This window comes from Mesocricetus auratus, unplaced genomic scaffold, assembly GCF_017639785.1.
Source record: "Mesocricetus auratus isolate SY011 unplaced genomic scaffold, BCM_Maur_2.0 Super-Scaffold_100009, whole genome shotgun sequence".
In the NCBI taxonomy this organism is placed as follows: Eukaryota; Metazoa; Chordata; class Mammalia; order Rodentia; family Cricetidae; genus Mesocricetus; species Mesocricetus auratus.
Window position 1 is genome coordinate 16,143,155 of NW_024429193.1, and position 20,346 is coordinate 16,163,500.

Below are 20,346 nucleotides of genomic sequence, written 5' to 3' on the forward strand. Positions count from 1 at the left end.
TATACAAATTACAGTGCTTTTCATCATTTGCGCACTTGGGGAAATTCAGAAAGCCTCACAGGACTACAGGAGGATATAAAGGAAAAGAGGCAGAACACTTCCATCCATACTGACCAGCAAGAGCAGGTAAGAAGAGACGCTTAACCTTGCTAAGTCTTGGGAATTCTGCTCCGGAATATGTAGTCACAAGCCTGGGCAGAAATGAGATGGATTTTTTGAGGGTTAACTCACTTTTTAAAACTACTATGACTAGAAAAGGCTGCTCCTGAGCAGGATTGGGGCACAGAGGCCAATAAATCCTGGGAGGTATCATCAGGGCAGCCAGACTCTAAATGCCACCACTATTCTAATTTTGAGTTAGAGACAAGGAGACATGTGACTGCAACAGGGCAGGATATACATTGAGACCGTCTTCCTTGGTGTTCACCTGTCTGTACTGACGAGGACACAGTGAAATGACTGTGGTCAGCGTGGAGCCGAACTGCTGCTGAAAGGGCTGCCTGTGACTGATACCAAGAGGGAAACAGAATGAGGCGTGGGAAGAGCAACCGCCTTGGTGAAGGACAAAGAGAGGGAATGCTGTGTTGCTGTAGGAACACAAAGTGTGTGAAAGATGTGGTCTATTCTGTAGCTGACTATGGGTGACCACTGGCCCCAGAACACAAGCTCAGCTTATGACACAAAGCATGTTCCAACTTGGCAAGTTTCTGTAGCAACAGAATAAAGAAAGTCATAGATCAAGATACTTTTAAAATACATTGCTGGTAACATGGGACAGGCAGATTATGGCAATATGGGAGAGTTTGCTACAGGCCTTCTCATACAAGAAATGGCCATGAAGGCAGCTAAAGATAACCCAGGAAATTCTGGCCCTAGACATTACAACATTCTAGATCTCCACGATCAACAAATTCTAATTAGTCAGTCAGCCTTGTAGGATCATTGACATAGTTATGATTGTTTCCTGGGAATACCAGTTGACAGCTGAAGCCCTGAATGAAAGAAGAAGGAAAGGCAGTCACCATTACTCGTTTGATCTTGAATGCCAAGTGAATTTCCTTCTTGACTGGCTCATCTCCTCATAAGATTGACTCATTCCCCATGTACTTGTACTCCTTAGCTCTCCCCTGAAGGATCAGACCCTATACTGTACTGAAGGGTTTTCTTAGAAGATTTCTGGACACACAAGACTGAGTAAAAAGTCTGATTACCTTGTCCCCAACTCCAGGCCTTCAGTCATTTTTTCCTGTCTTCTTGAGACCAGAACCTCAGTCCAGAAGTCATTTTCACTCATCACATTTTGCTTTGACAGCTTTGTTCTGCCTGGTCAGATCCTAGCCTATGACTCCCAGTGTTTTTCTTCCTCCCCTTTACATCTCTCATTTTTCACCAGCTGAAAACTATACAAAAAACCTAAGTAGAATGGTACAGTCATTATTTGAACCACCAGCTCCCCAATTTCTCAATATTTTTTACAAAACTGTTGCTTTGTGCAATGTTCAGTATTTGCATAGTTGGGTTTAGTCTCATTTGCTGTGAACCCAAACCCAGTTTTTTATTTTTTATTTTGTATTTTTTTGTTATTTAAGTTAAAAACAAGCTTGTTTCACATGTCAATCCCAGCTCCCTCTTCCTCCCCTCCTTCCCCAACCTCCCCACAAGGTCCCTCAGTCCCCTACCCAATTTCCACCCCGATCCCCAGGGAGGATGAAGCCCTCCATGGAGGATCTGCAGAGTCTGTCATTTCATCCAGGGCAGGACCTAGGCCCTTCCCCAAGAGTCTGGGCTCAGATAGTATCCCTCATTGTGGGATGGACAACCAAAGTCCATTTGTATGCCAGGGATAAATATTACCCAAGGCCCCATAGATTGCCTAGGCCTCCTCACTGACACCCACACTCAGGGGGTCTGGATCAGTCCCATGCTATTCACCCAGCTATCAGTCTGCAGTTCAAGAGCTCCACCTTGTTCAGGTTAACTGTTTCTGTGGGTTAAACCAGCCCAGTCTTAACCCCTTTGTTCATCAGTTATCCCTTTCTGTCACTGGATTCCGGAAGTTCAGTTCATTGTTTGTCTGTGGGTATCTGCTTCTGCTTTCATCAGTTGCTGGATGAAGGTTCTGTTTCCCAGACTCTCTGACCGTGGGATTATATGCTGGCACTCCCTTGATCCCTGTCTAAAATTCATATATTAGTGAGTACATACCATGTTTGTCTTTTTGTGACTGGGTTACCTCACTCAGAATGGTTTCTTCTAGTGCCATTTCCTTGTAAATTTCAAGGTTCCATCTTTTTTTCTGCTGATGAGTACTCCATTGTATAAATGTACCACATTTTCGTTATCCACTCTTCAGTTGAGGGGCATCTAGGTTTATTCCAAGTTCTGGATATTACAAATAATGCTGCTATGAACATAGTGGAGCAGATGCCCTTGTTGTATGAATATGCATCTTTTGGATATATGCCTAAGAGTGGAATTGCTGGGTCTTGTGGTAGACTGATTCCCATTTTCCTTAGGAGTCTCCATACTGATTTCCAAAGAGTGTGTATGAGTTGGCACTCCCACCAACAGTGGAGAAGTGCTCCCCTCTCTCCACATCCTCTCCAGCATAAATTGTCATTGGTGCTTTTTATTTTAGCCATTGTGACAGGAGTAGGATGGTATTTCAGAGTTGTTTTGATTTGTATTTCCTGGATGGCTAGGGATGTTAAGCACTTTCTCAAGTATCTCTCAGCCATTTTAGACTCCTCTACTGAGAGTTCTCTATTTAATTCTGTACCCCACTTTTTAATTAGATCCTTTGGTGTTATGGAGACTTGCTTCTTGAGTTCTTTGTAAATTTTGGAGGTCAGCCCTATTTCAGATGTGGGGTTAGTGAATATCTTTTCCCAATCTGTGGGTTGCCTTTTTATCTTGCTGACTGTGTCTTTTGCCTTACAGAAGCTTCTCAGTTTCAGGAGATCCCATTTATTAATTGTGGCTCTTAGTGTCTGTGCTACTGGAGTTATGTTCAGGAAGCAGTCTCCTGTACCAATTTGTTCGAGGGTACCTCCCACTTTCTCTTCTAAGAGGTTCAGTGTGGCTGGATTTATGATGAGATCTTTGATCCATTTAGACTTAAGTTTTGTTCATGGCAATAGACATGGATCTATCTGTAGTCTTCTACATGTCAGCCTCCAGTTATGCCAGCACCATTTGTTAAAGATGCTTTCTTTTTTCCATTGTATAATTTTAGCTTCTTTATCAAAGATCAGGTGTTTATATGTGTATGGGTTAATGTCAGGGTGTTTAATTCAATTCCATTGGTCTATCTGTCTATTTCTATGCCAATTCCAAGCTGTTTTCAGGACTATAGCTCTGTAATACAACTTGAAGTCAAGGATGGTGATGCCTCCAGATATTGCCTTTTTGAACAGGCTTGTTTTGGCTATCCTAGGTCTTTTGTTTTTCCATATAAAATTGAGAATTGTTCTTTCAAGGTCTGCGAATTGTGTTGGGATTTTAATGGGGGATTGCCTTAAATCTGTAGATTGCTTTCGGTAAGATTGCAATTTTACTATGATGATCCTATCTACCTAAGAGCACGGGAGCTCTTCATATTTTCTGGTGTCTTTTTTAATTTCTTTCTTTAAAGACTCAAAGTTCTTGAGATACAGGTCTTTCACCTGTTTGGGTAGCATTACCCCAAGTTATTTTATATTTTTTGTGGCTATTGTAAAGGGCAATGTTTCTGTGATTTCTTTCTCAGCCATTTTATCCTCTGTATATAGTAGGGCTACTGATTTTCTTGAGTTGATCTTGTATCCTGACACTTTGCTGAAGGCATTTATCAACTTTAGGAGTTCCCTGTTAGAGTTTTTGGGTCACTCATGTAAACTATCATATCATCTGCAAATAGTGAAAGTTTGGCCTCTTCCTTTTCAATTTGTATTCTCTTGATCTCCTTTTGTTGTCTTATTGCTCTAGGTAGAACTTCAAGAACAATATTGAAAAGGTATGGAGAGATTGTTCAGCCTTGTGTTGTTCCTTATTTTAGAGGAATCATGTTGGGTTTGATTCCCAACCCAGTTTTTATTCATTGCTCATTCACAGTTAATGAAGCTTAATTTTAAGGCACTGCTGTTGTGAAGCCATTTGTTTTGAAGGGATACTGTCACATACTTCCACAGAGTTTGCAAAACACAATATGTTGCTTCTTTTTCTGGAATGGCAATGTGATTAATTCTATAGACAGAGAGTATTTGCCACATGAGAATAACTACTAGAATAGAGTGAATACATTTTATAATCTCTAGAAATTCTTGCCACCACATGTGTATAACTATTCAGAAGCATAGAATGAATATATTTTATAATTTCTAGAAGTCATTGTAAGGGCATGCATCAAACAATGAAGCATTAACTGCATAGGTCTCTATTCATTAGAATGGTAATAATGAATAAATTAATATTTGAGTAATATATAAGCTGCAATATAAGATAATTTCTCTAGATCCAATTTTATTTTCCATTTGATGTCTAGTACAAAACAGTTAATAAGGAAAAATTTCATTGCAAAATGAAACATAATATTTGTGTTGTGATCAGGGGAATGCTGTCATCGTTACATTACAAATTAAATTCTTCAATAACATCTTATAACGATTCTAAAATTACACAGGTTCCCTTAAACTATGTGTCTGATACACAACAGTGCTGTGGTTTCTTTTTTGGAGTTTCATAACTCTATCTTCTGAGAGAAATAATAAGACTCTAACTAATCTCATCTCTCCTTCTATACACAGGGAACAAGGCTTCACAATGGCCACAGAGGTTCACATGCCAGGACCCATGTGCCTCATGGAGAATGTGAAAGGTCAACTGATAGTCAACCAGGAGGCTCTGGGAATCCTGTCTGACATCACGCAGCCTGTGGTAGTGGTTGCCATTGTTGGCCTCTACCGAACAGGCAAATCCTACTTGATGAACAAGCTGGCTGGGAAGAAAACAGGTGAGTGCTACCAATACAGCTGTTCTGGGTCTCAAGAGTGCAGTGCTTCCTGCATGAAAGTGGGAAGAATTAAATTTTCTTATTACAGTTTGATGTTGGGATCCCTTTTGTTGTTACTTTGTCTGTTTGCTTTTATTTTTGAGATAAGGCCATGCTGTACAGCACAAGCAGGCCTTCAGCTCAGCATGGAGTCCAGGCTGACACTAAAGTCATGATCTTCTTGTCTTGGTCTTCTGAGAGCTGATTACAGGACTGCACCACCACATCTAACTTGTAATTTCCCTTCTAAAAGCACAACTGGTTCCTTTCATAGATGGAGAAAGACAGTGATAAAGACAATTTAATTTATATGTTAATAAACTTTAAGCTATTCCTAAAACTTTCATGTAATAACATCACATTTCTACTGATATTTATTGTTAAAAAGGCTATCTATATATGTAATGACTTTTTATTCTTTTAAGTTATATAACATTTATCTTTATAACTGTTTAAGTATGCAGTTCTATGACAGTAAGCAAAATTGTACATCTATGTATCTTCACCATCGATTTCTAGAACTAGCTCATTGCCACCTTTACCACTATTCTAAGTGCTATATTTATGAATTTTCTGTCCTAATAATGTCATGTAAATAGACTCAGAAAAAATACAGAGGTTTTTTGTGATTGGTTCTTTCATTTAGCATGTCAACTTCAAGGTTTTCCACTGTGAGAAAAGTGTTTCAAAAATTGCCTTATCTACTCAGCTGTAGACAAGACAGCTGAGTACTCTGAATGATGCTGACATGAAGATAGTTACGGAGACACCCATCCGAGTCCAGGCTTTCAGGTTTTCTAGGTTGTATTAGTCTCATCACTGATCAAATGCCTGATGAAACAATGTAAGGAAGAAGGATTTGCTTTGCTCACAGTTCAGAGAATATCAGTCCACTATGGCAGGAGAACAGGACTTCGTGATTATATGTGTAGTGGAAGGAGTTTGTGGCTTATTCATGACTGGCCAGTAAGCAGAGAGCAGAGGACCACAAGCAAGGCCAGCAGTAACCTTCAAATGTTTGCCTTCTGCCAGCTAGGTCCTACCTCCTAATGCTTCCACATCTCCCAACAGAGTGACACTAATTGGGGACCAAGTGTTCAGATACATGGACCTGTGATGAACATTTACCTTCAAATCATAACATTCTACTTCTGCCCCCAAAATGCTGTGGGTGCATCTTCAGAAGTCCACAGTCTTACAGTTCTAATGGGGTATAGAAGTCCACCATTTCATCTGAGACTCAAGGCAACCTGTAATATACAATATCACAGAATAAACATCCCCATTTACACTGTTCAGGGAGATAGGAAACACAGAATACACCCTAGCAAGACTCAACCCAGAAGAGCAGTACCATACTCTGTAGTTCCATTGCAGCATATACAGTATGTGGTGTGCTTTTCTAGACAACATCTATCTGCAGGCCCTAGTTCTAGGGTCCTGCTATTTACAGAACACAAGGACTTTCTCTAGGACCAGGTCCACACATTGACTCCAGTTTTCCTCAGTGGACATCCCATAGTCTTGGCATCTTTGACTTCCTGGGTCTTCACTGTTGCTTCAGCTTTACCTCACAGCCTCACACAGAAAGCTCAGGAGCTGCACATGAGAGACTGACCCTGCAAACCATTTTATATGAAACCCTGGTGGAAGTTTGGAGGTCTTGTGACTTGCATTGTTCATATTTGAAAACTGAATTTCTGTTATGTCTCTGATTGTGAGATAAGTACTAGTTTGGTTTCAGTTAATTCTCCTGACATGACTGTGCTGATTTTTCAACAGAGATTATTTTAATTTTACATGCATGAGTATTTTGCCTGTGTACTGCATACATGCCTGGCATTCACAGATGCTAGCATGGGTCATAATGTTCACTGAAACTAGAGTTATAGACAGGTGTGAGCTGCAGTGTAGGCTCCGAGAACTGAATTCTAGTCCTCTGCAAGAGCAGCAGGCACACTTAAAACAGTGAGCCATGTTTCTAGCTGGATTGTTCTAATTTTGTTATCACTTTCAAGAAGCCCTTGTTCCTACACATCTAATCCTTCATTTCCTCTCTGATTTTCAGGCTTCTCTCTGGGCTCCACAGTGCAGTCTCACACCAAAGGAATCTGGATGTGGTGTGTGCCTCATCCCATGAAGGCAGGCCACACCCTAGTTCTGCTTGACACTGAGGGCCTGGGAGATGTAGAAAAAGTAAGGGTTAGGGACCCAGTTTCCAATTCATCCCCTCATCTCTGAGTATTCTACGATGTTCTCTATTATGTATGTATATATTTATTATTTAGTGTGAATGCATGCCTGTATGTGCATTGCATGTGCCCTGATGCAAGTGCCACAAAGCAGATGTGGAGGGTAGAGGAAAACATGTGGAGTCACGTCTGTTTTCCACCACGTGGCTTCTAGGGATTGAACACAGACTTCAAGACAGGGCAGAGTTTTAACTTTATCATAGCATTATTTTCATATTTATTATATAACATGTGTCATGTTTTGATAGGGTATGTCCTTCTGTGTATATCTTTGTCTTATTGGTTGATGAATAAAACATTGATTGGCCAGGCAGGAAGATAGAAAGAACTGGGAGACAAGGAGGATTCTGGGAAGTATAGGCAGAGTTGAGTTGTCATGTGATCCCAGGAAGTGATGTAGTTGGGCAGAAACTGCCACTAGCTAACCATAGAGGTCTGGAGGTCTGTACAGACAGACAGAAAGTGATGTAGCTGGTTAGAAAGAGAATATAAGCAGGGACAAACAGTAAATAGCTCTCTTCTCTTCTTTGTGGAGATGCTGAGCAGTTAACATGTAGGATGCCAGAGGAGTAAAAGTTTTCTGGACCTTTCTCTGGCAAGAGAAGAACACATGGGAATACTTAGATTATTAGAAATGGGTTAGTAATTAAGACAGCTAAACAATTCGAAACCTTAGCAAATAGCCACAGCTTTATAACTAATATCGTGTCTTGTGTGTTGTTTTGGGGCTTGAGTGGTGGCGGGACCCAGGCAGCTGACAGGAAAGAGTACACATAACAATGTTTAGCCTACAATAATGAGGGAACTTGTCACAGGCCTGGATTGTAGAACATCAGGGCGATAGCCTGCAGCCCTGAAACACTGACAACAGACTAAGTGGCACCAGTGATAATTATCACAAATAATGTTCACCCAGGAAGAGTTGTGGATGTCATCCTGAGGCTTATTGGTGTGCCTTTAGTTTTGTTTTGTACTTTGCATAGGTCACAAAGGTGTTTTGTTTCATTTTTGGTAAAAATCCCTTCTATTTGAGTATATTTTTACCACTGCAGATCTGAAAGTGACATAAGAACAAGACAAACTCCTGATCCATGTGTGTTCTGACTTCCAGGGTGACAATCAGAATGACTGCTGGATCTTTGCCCTGGCTATACTTCTAAGCAGCACCTTTGTGTACAACAGCATGGGAGCCATCAACCAGCAGGCCATGGACCAGCTGCAGTATCCTTTCTGTGATGGAGAACATGGCAGCCTGGGAATGCTGCAGAGTCAGTGTAGACAGACAGGAGACAGAATAATCCCAGAACGAGGGTAGATCTCATATAGCAGCTATTGAGCTTACACTGATTTATCACAGGGCGAAGTCATGTGCGGGGTGGATGAGACCAATGTGAGTGAGATGATTGGGGACCCTGGTCATTCACCACTTCTTAGCTACCCAGCTATGTGACAGAGCTGACTGATCGGATAAGAGCACAGGCCTCAACTGACCAGGAGGATGACGTGGAAGACTCATCTGAGTTTGTGAGCTTCTTTCCTGACTTTGTGTGGGTTCTGAGGGATATGACCCTAAGACTTCAAGCCAATGGACAAAGCCTCACAGCAGATGAATACCTGGAGAATTCCCTGAAGCTCAAACAAGGTACAGAGATTGGTGCCTGGAGAACAGAGGGGAATCCCATGAATTTACACTGTAGTCAGTGTTGACAGACAGGAGACAGAATAATCCTTAGATTTGCTTTTCCTTTTTTTTTCATGCTGTGTCTATGAAACAATTCCCACTTGGTATTTGTCTTAACATGTCAATTTCAATGGAAATGTTCCCTGGTAATGGAGACATGTTCCCTCTATCCTGTGATTAAACTGTTTTACTTTCCTTCTTAGGTTGTGTCGAGATGCACAACACAAAAACATGGAGCAAAAGGAAGATTTATTAGGAGAAATCCTTAAGTGATACATCAACACCGGGCTAGCTATGTGGTTATATTTACTTTACTTCCTCCAGGTACCAGTGAAATAGATAAAAATTACAACCTGCCCCGGCTCTGTATTCGAAAGTTCTTCCCCAAGAAGAAATGCTTTGTCTTCTACCCACCCACTGAGTGGAAGAAGCTTTCTGAGCTTGAGAGCCTGTGTGATGATGAGTTGGATTCTGACTTTGTGCAGCAGGCGGCAGAATTCTGTTCCTTCATCTTCAGCTCTTCCAAGGCTAAAGCTCTCCCAGGAGGCATTGAGGTCAACGGAGCTCGTGAGTCTTCTGCCCAGTCCTGCTTGATAGCTTTAGAGAGTACACATTTTGGGGCAAGTTTTAACAATTTTGCAAATTTCTGGATGGTCTCAGTTAATACTTAATGTCTTTGTAAGTAAGATCTCTGGCTGGAAAAAAGTTTATAATGATCAGGGAAGAGATTCTTTATTCTCAATATTTCCATATTAGAGTAAGTATTGGATATTTATACTATCCAATTTGGCATCAAAAGACACATGTATGATGTATGTCTATTTAGCTTAAATATAATTTAATTAAAATAAATTTAAAAATTCAAATCATGTACCCATTTTGAGTTTTCAGTAGGTGTACAAGACTTTTGTGCAAATAATAATGGTAACCATAGGCATAAAGTATATTCTTCAATCCAAGGCTCTACTTGGCAATAGTGAACTTGGTCAAAACAAGTAACACACTCCATTTGACTTGAATTGTATCATTTGACTTGAATTACATCATGTGTTGCTCATACAATGACTGAATCCTTTCAGAATCAATGTTTAAAAAATAGATGATGAGCACATTAATGAAGAGAGAACATTCTTGTTTTAAGGGTTCTAATACTTATTGGATACATATTCAACAATCCTAGTTTTATTTTTTTATAAGGAGGATTTGAGCCATTGATAGGGACAAATCTCCTGACAATCTTACTTAAGGGAAGGCTCTGAGGTACAACAGCTACTTAGAAGAGTCAAGAACTTGGTTCAACACCCAGAACCACAAACACCAAGTAATCAATAATAAAATTAATTGGATTAATAAATAAATACAGAACAGGGCTAGGGTGCATTTCAATTGGTGATCAGTTGCCTTGCAAGTATCTGACTTTGTTCACTAATAACACACTCAACACAAAGACATTTTGTTATTTTCTATCAGTCAGAAATTAAGCAGATACCATGAGTGCTCTGCAATGTTTGAGACTCAAATGTAGAGTCACTCTTCTGCCCCGAACTAGATTTGAGACATTGAACCTCTCTGGTATCACATTGACTGTAGAAGGTCTTGATAGAATGCTTCAATGGTAAAACAGGATTTCTATGAAATACTAGTGACCTTGCTGAGTCTTATTCGTAGCAAATAAAAGAATGCTGGTAAATACAACCTGTCTCCCATGGTAGTCTACCTCACCTTGGGCAAACCATTTCAGGAAGGAGAGGCTGCAGGAGAGAAATGTAAGTTATGGATGCAACAATTTCCTCACTCCCAAGCCGCCCAGTACACTCTAATAAAGGATCACAAGCAGGTTTTCCTGCTGGAAGACTCCCCAATTTCCTTCTAGCAATAGGCTGTACCTCACTGTGTTTTCTACTAAAAATAATCCTGTCGGTTGAAGGTCAGACTCTGGTCGCTTTTTGCCTTCTGGTACTTTATACTGGCTCATGAATCTAGGAAGCTCATTTTTCATTAACCTTTGTCTTATTGCCTTGAAATTCTAGACATTTTTTTGACATGGGCTCCACTTAGAAAGGGGGTTTACAAACTTAAGCATTTAGCGTACACGAGAGATCACTTTATTTAGTTTCAGTGGCAAAATATTCTTCCAAAGAACATCTGAAGATGTTAACCTCTGAGTCATTAATTTAATTTTATAGTGTAATGGATTAAAGAAAAATAAAAAACAAAATGAACAAGAAAATGTTGTAATATTACATGAAAGAGGATTCATAGAAACAAGATATGTATGAGCACAAAGAGGAAGATAAGAAGAAAAGAAGTCATCAATGTAATGTGTCTTTTAAGAATGCAGACCATGAAACTTTATGAAATAAGAATGTGAATTCTAACTGTCATGTCTCACCAGAACTAGGGATTTTAGCACATACCTATGTGGATGCCATTAAGAATGGAACAGTGCCTTGCTTGGAGAATGCAGTATACACACTGGCTGAGCGTGAGAACTCCATAGCTGTGCAGAAAGCAGCTGACCACTACAATGAGCAGATGACTCAGCAAGTGAGGCTCCCGACAGACACACTCCAGGAGCTGCTGGACATACATGCAGTCTGTGAGAAAAAAGCCATTGCTGTCTTCATGGATCACTCCTTTAAGGATTACCAGCAGAAGTTCCAGGAGAAGCTTGTGGTAATATACTTTAGCATTTATCCTTACTGATGCCTGCCTTTCTTTCATGTGGATTTGGCCCTGAAGTTTGATCTCATGCTGATTCCTTCTTATCATTGAAGAAAGCAGGGTTTTCATAGGTAACAGAGTTCTTCAGAGAATTTAGGGAAAGTGAAGTGGTTGAGGAGTCAAATTAGGGCAGTTGATTTTCAACAGCAACTTGGAACGATGTGCATCTATTGTGCTACTGAGATGCAGCACAAGGCATGTGGGTCTCTGCTCAGTGTGAACCAAACTAAAGCAAGGAGTCGAATGGGCTTTCACCCAGAGGCTCTAAGAACTCATTCACTATTCAAAGTAGAAAGAATGTATTGTATCTTTCATTGTTTCTCATCCCCCTGGCTTCCATTGTATACAATCAATTATAAAAAACTAATTTTCAGGGACCAGTATAATTAAATAAGGTGTATGTCTTAAGGTTATCTAGAGTTTATAAGGCAATGACTATTATTGTATTGGAGTGGTTCTTATCTTATGGGTCATAAGCCCTTTCAGGGAGGTCCAAACAACCCTTTCACAGGTGTCACATATCAGATATCTTACATATTAAATTTGTTATTTACTTATGATTAATAACAGTAGAAAAGTTATACTTATGAAGTCGCAATGAAAATAATTTAGTGGTTGGGGTAATCACACCATGAGGAAATGTATTAAAGGGTATCAGCATTATGAAGGTCGATAATTTTTAATTATCACTTTTTTAATGCGAAGTTAAGGAACAAAGAAATCAAGGAAAAGAACTCTAGTGACTTTCTCTTAATTCTAGTGACCCTAACCCTGTCACTGAACATTTGTCTTTTAATTTTTCTTTGACCATCTTAAAAGTGACAAAAATGCATTAATTCATCCCCAAGAAGACAGTTCAATTGTAGTTTACAAGTATCCACTTTAAAATCTCCATTTTTTAGCTTTACACCCCTCACTCTCCTTGAAGGAATCTATGACACACTCACTTCTCTATTCATAATGACCCTACTTAGAACTGACAGGTGGATTTGCTGTGTATATATTTTCACCCCACAAACCACATTCTCCAAGGATGCTGTGTTCCCTGCTGGTTGAACTTTGCATTCATTGTTAATGCATGGGCACACTTCAATGCATCTGACAAAGAAGAACACAGATTCCGTGCCCATTCTCCTCACTTTCAGAGTTTGTGTGCTTGAGGCCAAGGGAATTAAGATTTCCAACAGTCACTCAGAGTTGACCAGACCAGGACTCAAGCAAGTTCCCCATTCCTCCTCTTGTCCCAATTCACTCTGGAACTGTAATATTGCTTCATCAGGAATAACACAGTTGTATCGTCCTTCTAACAGCTTCTTTGTTTTGTCTTCTCCCACTTACATGGCAGGCCACCATAAAGGAAAGAAAGGAAGATTTCATACAACAGAACAAAACAGCATCTCTCAGTTACTGCCAGGCTGAGCTGGAGAAGCTTGCAGAGCCCCTGAGGGAGAGCATCTCACGTGGAGATTTCTCTGTTCCTGGTGGGCACAGCCTCTACTTAGAAGCCAGGAAGAAGGTTGAACAGGGCTATGAGAAAGTTACCAGGAAGGGAGTGAAGGTGAGGAATGAGGGCCGGTGTGATCATACAGCTAGAGCACAGCTATCACGGTAACTGCTGCTCCTTGAAGCTAAGAGCACAGAATCTAATCTGGAGAGAAATCAGAGTGTCTTTTACCTCAGCCATCTTAGTCTTTACACCCTCAAAATACTGCAACAATATTCTTCTAGAACCCTTCTAGGTCAAATCTTTCTACTCAATAACACAGCTGAGGATCTGAAACAAACCACTTGTGAAACCGTACTTTTTTTTGTTCTCCCCACTCCCGTTTTTGTCTGGATTTATTTTTGCCATAGGAGAGTCTTACTGAACTTACAACTGATTTGTCTGAGATGAGCAGGAGCTTATAAGTACAAGAGCCTTTACTTCTCAAGTCCTATGCGAGTAGATGTCTACATGGGCAAATAATGTCCCCCCATCTTATCAGAATTTAATCTTTCTATTGTGAAGAGAGGTACCCACTCCTGCAGACCAAAGAGAATACTCTTGTTATGGATTTCCTTTCAATATTTTAAAACTTTGATATTTGGAGCTCTTGATACAATAAATTCCAGAGTAGCTTACTTAGAACCTCCTGTGGCCAAGGGATCAATAAATGGTAAGCTCTATTCATTCTTTGTCCCTTGATGCACAGATGAAAAATTTAACAGAGTATAAGAGAAGCTGATCATTAATAATTTACATTCTAGTCTTTCCACACTTCTTGAAGCAGATGCCATCTTCAATTTTCTAGATCTTACAGGTTTTTTTTTTTGTTTTTACGAGACAGGGTTTCTCTGTATTGGAGGCTATCAGTCCAGCCTGGCCTCGAACTCATAGAGATCCGCTTGCCTCTGCCTCCCGAGTGCTGAGATCTTACAGGTTTAACACTGCAATATTAGTGATGTCCAGAATCAATTTAAACAGCCATCAAATTTCTTATGTTACTTAATCAATTTTCTTCTGTCTCCTGGTCCCAAGTTTATCTGAATAATTTCTTTCTAGCACTATTTTCTATTGCTATTTGGAGCGTTTTCAATGGTCCCTGTGTTTTGTGGGCTGGTTGGGAGAGGGAGCTTGGGAAAGGTATGATACTCTAGGAAGGTTGTAAATCACTGGGTTGCCTCTAGGGATGATCACTTCCATAGCTGCAGGAAGCCCTCCTGGAGCCACACCTGGTATGGCTGGTGGATACTTATACGTGGTACTATTGAGCTTGGAATGAGTTGCTTGCTGGTTAATGACTGACCAAAGAAATTAAGTAATAAAGAATTATTTGTTGACACTGTTTCATAAGATTTATGGGATGCAACCTGAACTTAATCAGTGGATTCCAGTGACAGATTCCTCCCTCATCTCTAGCAATGCTTGTTCACTAAATCAGGCTGTGTTAGGAAACTGTATGAGACTTGGTGAATCATTCAGTTAACCATGAGTGAAGCTAAAGGACTCAGACTCATGCACATGGAGTGATGCTTCTCATATCCTTCCCTCTTTGAGGGCCTGAGCTAAGTTTCCTCATACACCAGGCCACTTTTGGCTGCATTCATGAGGAGTACTCCTTGCCTCATTTGTTGATAGTGAAAGCATTGATGAAGTGTTGGTTATGCTAGTTCAGGTTGAAGTGCAGGGAGATACAGTTGCTCTTATAGAGTAAGTCCTACAGGTATAGACACTTTGCACTCCCAGAGATTGCTCTATACCATCCTATAAGTAAGGAACAGAAAACATGATGCTGAATCCAACATCTTGGTTCTAAAACCAAACTCGTGCCCTCTGTAGCCAAAGCCAAAGAGGCCCATTATCTTTCTTTGGATCCTAGCCACTCCTAAGACAACCTCAGAAATATGTTTAATGCTCTGTAGCCATGTGTCCTCTCCTAGGATATGGTACAGCCATGTGTTGTACCAATAGAGATAGGGATGTGGCAGACAGTAGAATCAGCTCCCCCCACTGTGACAGATGGATGTTACACATGTGATCACAAATTCAATAGCAACTTTGATACCTATGTTGTCATAGCCAATGCCATTTTGCACCATCACTCTTAGATCCTTGTCCTTTTCCATGTTTTCCCATGGGAGTCTGGTAGTGTGGTTCATCATGGAATCCATGTCCTTATTCAACACCTTCTCATGGATTTCCTGAGTAGACTATAAATTGGAGAAGACTACAATGGCCAGATCATTCAGGATGGCCATTTCCATACTTAAGTCCTTCAATACTACCAGGGAGATGGAATTTAGGGGGCATTCATGATCTGGGGTCAGATATCTTCACAAATTCTGTCCAATCTCTGTTGCTTTCATTTATACTCATCTACAAGGGCCATTCATTATTTAACTTTGCAACTCTATGATTCAAAAGGCAAAGCAGTTCACTAAGAATTTAGAAGAACTCTCAAGAATGTGTGCATTGTACCACTATGAACCCAATATAAATGTGTTCAAAACTCTGCCATTCAAGCAATCAGTAGAGCATCTATTTAAGGGGATGCAGCTTCAGCAATTAACATTTACTGTGGTGAAAAGCTCATCCTTAGTAGCCAGTGTCCAGGAAGAAGGAAGCCTACTCAGCAGGCAGCAGCAGCAACTTCAGGTTCTACTGATCGCAACATTCCCTGAAGTGGCCACATTGTTGGCAATGGTGGGCTTCACCTAGGGGCAACATGGCTCTCAGCTTGGTCTCTCAATAATGTGATGATTTATTTTCAGAGTATAGATGTTATTACAGAGAGAACCCAGGCTACTAATCTATTCTTTAAGACTACCTGCCTCATACATGCTTTTAGAACTGCACACATATCTGGTTGGAGTCATTACCTGGAATGGAGGCATTTTTGTGAAACGTGGCTGGAGAGCTAGCAGGGTTTTCTAATTTCAGCAAACAGCATAGACTTTCTTACAGCCACAGAATTAAAGATTCATATGGGAACTTAAGCAGGACTCAGATATTGCAGAGTAGTAGTTTTGTTGAACTATAACTCTTTCATCAAAAGAACACATATGACCACTTAAGGTTTTCTCTCTTTTGATATCTAGGCAAGTGAGGTATTCCAGAACTTCCTGAAGTCACTGATCACTATGGAAAACTCCATCTTGCAGTCAGATAAAGCCCTCACTGATGGACAGAAAGCCATGGCAGGTATGGAGGAAGGATCAGCTCTCAAAGACTTCCTGTAAATCTGTCTGATTTATAGACAGAAAGACTCCCCACCCCCAAAAACAAGGAGACCCCCTTGCATACTCTTGTAGATCTGAAACCCATAATTGGGTCTGGTGTTGCATGACCAGATGGTCAGTAAATTTACAGCACATATGGAATCATGACTACTGATATGAAGAAGCAGAGAGTTTCTGTGGGGTAATCAGCTTGGTCTGTAAGATCAAGAGGGTAGCTCTCAGTTCTGAATGTCCTTTCTTCTCTCTAAAATCCCCTTTGGGACAGCCGAGCAGGCCAAGAAGGAGGCAGCTGAGATGGAATTAGAACTAATGAGGCAGCAACAGAAGGAGCAAGAGGAAGCAAGGGAGGCTCACTTGAGAACTGTTGAAGAAAACATGGCCCAGATGCAGAAGAAGATGGAGATGGAAAGGGAGAACCTTCTGAAGGAGCAGGAGAGGATGCTGAATCACAAGGTGAAGGTGAGGACTGATGCTGATGGGAGTACCTGGTGGACCATGCAAGGAAAAGTGTGACATTGTAAGGAACTCATGATCCCAGAGAGACCCCCAAAGACATGTGATAACAAAAAGCTCAGATCAGCCTAGATCCTGGTGAAGCCCTTAATTCTAAAAATGCACCACCTTCTGTGGTGTTAGTAATCTGAAGAGAGTTGGAGTGAAGAAAAAATAAACATTCACAGGGGCTGCTCTTGTGTAGTTTAGAGTAGTTTAATTTTACTCCAAATGAAAATACCTCAGTCCAGCTCTCCTAAGAATTCTTAGCACAACTGTCCAGGATATCAGTTTGAAATTATCAGATTAGTCATCTTATGAACTGGAAGTCTGAACCCCACCATGTCTGTTTCCAGAATTGGTTTGTGCATTCTACAGACCAAGAGTACAGTGCAGTCTTTTCCCCAGTCCAGAGCTTGACAGCTCTGCTCTCAGGGCAGTCAGTACCATCATTTGTTACAGAGACACAGTCGGCTTACCTCAGTGAACCTGAGATTGAATGAGAGTTAAAGTCACAGACCTCCCAAATGGCACTGTGCTTTATCACTAGTTCTCAGGGCTGTCCTTGCCTCATGTCCCCTCTATCCCAGGGAGGAAATTGTAAGCATATATTAGTCATAGTTACTCTTACTCTCTGGGTCCAAAAGTTTGAGGTTTTAGACAAACTTGTCAAAAGCTATTTTTTTATAAATTCAGGAAATGTGTACATATGAACAACTGATACTGATACTAATTATGAAATATTGGTAGTGCATATTCTTAAATATAGACTCTCTTTTTCTAGGAAATAGAAAAATTGTATCAGGAAGGAGCTGGGAAGGAGTTGGATAAATTAAAAATGGAAATAAATCAAGTAGCAAGAAAAATTGATGCCATTAAACAGAAATCTTCTGATGAAGCTCTATCTGTGCTGCGTGAAATACTGGTGAATCTATCCAGCTCGCTTATTAAAAACACACTGAAGAATTGGTGACACAGTGGCTCACTTGTGTAGTGTGTGTGTTGATAGCTTCATTCAAGGGCAATTTTAAGTTAAGGATCATCACACAATGTCAGAGACTGACAGCTAAGGAAGTCTATTGAAGCAGACTCTGCATGGAAAAGGTAACTATACAGTGACAGATGTTCACAAGCCTCACTATGATGACAATTTTACAATGTATATGCACATCATTTATAAACCTGTAAACCTTATATGTATACAATAAAAACAATTGCCAGGTATACTGTGTGGTCACCTCATGAAAACCACTACCCTACACCAAACCTGAACACCCAACAGCAGCTTACCAGTGTCATCTCTGAACAGTGAATGTCTACTCACCTGCAGAAACACTCACCAGGGAAAAGTTGGAATTTGGCTCGTTCATATCTCCATTGGCATTTCGTAGAAGTACATTTGTTTACTGCTGGGGAAGTCCTGTGTATATGTCAATAAAGCACTGTTGGCCAATAGGGAAGCAAGATAGGTGGGACCAGGAGTCCAGGAGGACTCTGGGTAGGAGAAACACAGGGAGTCATGATGTAGCTGTGATAGGGGTAAGAAGTTCGGAGTTATTCTCCAGTCAGAGAAATACTTAGATTAACAATTATGGGGTAAATACTTAAGTCAGAGGTAGCCAGTAAGAAACAAGCAAGGCCAACAGCTTCATAATTAATACAGTGTCTTGTGTGTTATTTGGGGACTACAACGCTGCAGAGCCCAGGTGACTGGCGGGGATAAACCAAAGCCGCTGGCAAGGAAAAGGCTTCTCTTTACAGTTTACTATTGTAATCTCTCAGTGGAATCTTTCAGAAAAGCATTATGAGAAAAAAATCCATATATAAACTGGCACAACCTTGTGTGTGTGTGTGTGTGTGTGTGTGAGAGAGAGAGAGAGAGAGAGAGAGAGAGAGAGAGAATTCACTTGTCTATTGTGTTGATATATTTTGTTAATTTTACAAAATTGCAGACATATTTTGGAAAACGCAATCTTCATTGAGAAAATGACTCACTAAGGTTGGCCTGTGGGCCAGTCTGTGGTGTGTCGTATTGATTGACCGTTAAATGATGTGGATGGCTCAGGCCAGTGTGAGTGATGCATACCCTGAGCGGATGGTCCTGGATGGCATAAGAAAGCAAACTGAGCAAGACAGGATGAATAGACTGTAAGCACCACTCCCCCATAGCCTCTGCATCAGCTCCTGCCTCTAGGTTCTGGCCTTGAGTTCCTGCCCTGACTTCCCTCATTAATGGAGTGTGGCCTAAGAGTTGTGTCATGGTATAAACCCTTTACCCCCCACCTACTTATTACAGCCCTAACTCAGACACCTCTTTTTCTCTGCCCAGGGGCTCCATGCTGCCTCATTGATCCTTATGGGGGGAGTTTGTACCCTAGAATTTACATTCTCAGTTATCCACACATGCTTGGATCACTCCATTGTCCTTCTTGGTTTCTTGCATTTACAATGACATATATTCTCCAATATTTCCATCTTGAGAGGCCTTTGCCATTCTTTAGATGTGAGTAGCAATGTGATCTCACTTATCTCCTGATATTCAATCCTACATTCTCCTTCTCTCACTCCGTCCTTACATGTCCCTTGATAGTAAGTGTAAATTCAGTATCAAATATCCTAGGAAGCAGCACTTTTCAAAAGCCCACCGGTGTTGCCAAATCAAAGATCAACGTCCAGGCCTCATCATACTTAGTCTCTGGCTTAGTATTTAGTAAAGCGTCAGTGTAGTGAATTGTGGAATATTCTCATCGTGGAGTAAGTGTACTGTATATTAGGTCTCCTTGGAGGTTTCTTATGAAACAAGGAAATGGAATTTCTTTTTAAAAGTAAGTTCCTGTTTTGCTCCAACAAGCAAGGAGCAGATTTTCCAGAAGTGAGCCCACTACATGACTAATTCTTCTTTTTCAGTTTCTGGACACTCATGAGCAACAAATGAAGGACATCCTATTTCCAGCAACCTTTAATTGACCTGCAGAGATTACCAAAAGTATCTAAATACAATTTTGCTTATCCATAGTGGCAGATATAAAAACTCTACATAAAACTCTTTCTCTCATCATCCAGCATTAGTGTTTGTGTAGTTAATATGGTGGCCTGAGACAATTCTACTTTTTCCCACTGACCCAGAAAAGTAAAAATTTGGAAGCCAAAAAAGGGTCTTCTTCTAGGCTGAAAAAAATCTTTGTCCATTTTAAAGCATAATGCCTGGAAATAGCAGGGATCACCCTCCTTGAGACCTGCAACACCCTCCTTTTCTGTTATTTCCTCAAGCTGTGTGTAAGGCAGCCAGGTCACATAGGTCTTTATGGCCACAGAGTGGCTATTTTGAGGGAAACAAGCAGGAATATGTCACTAATGTAATGTGTCTTAGTCAGAAATTAATGTTTGACCTTCTAAAATATTCTCAGGGAAAAGCCATACATCATCACCTATGTTTTTCCCTTTTCCAA

General features: G+C 40.6%; 1 protein-coding gene and 1 pseudogene across 1 annotated transcript; one reads left to right on the forward strand and one right to left on the reverse strand.

Annotated features, from left to right (window-relative positions):
- LOC101831695 (guanylate-binding protein 4) lies at positions 1-18,121 on the forward strand. Its single transcript, XM_040751675.1, has 11 exons — positions 1-126; positions 4,785-4,990; positions 7,098-7,225; positions 8,393-8,502; positions 8,724-8,923; positions 9,287-9,529; positions 11,358-11,638; positions 13,032-13,244; positions 16,265-16,367; positions 16,671-16,864; positions 17,682-18,121. The coding sequence occupies exons 2-11, from the start codon at positions 4,801-4,803 to the stop codon at positions 17,868-17,870; spliced, it is 1,851 nt and encodes a 616-aa protein (XP_040607609.1). The 5' UTR covers positions 1-126; positions 4,785-4,800; the 3' UTR covers positions 17,871-18,121.
- On the reverse strand, positions 14,138-15,555 carry LOC121142308 (annotated as a pseudogene).
- Positions 18,122-20,346: the final 2,225 nt, after the last annotated feature.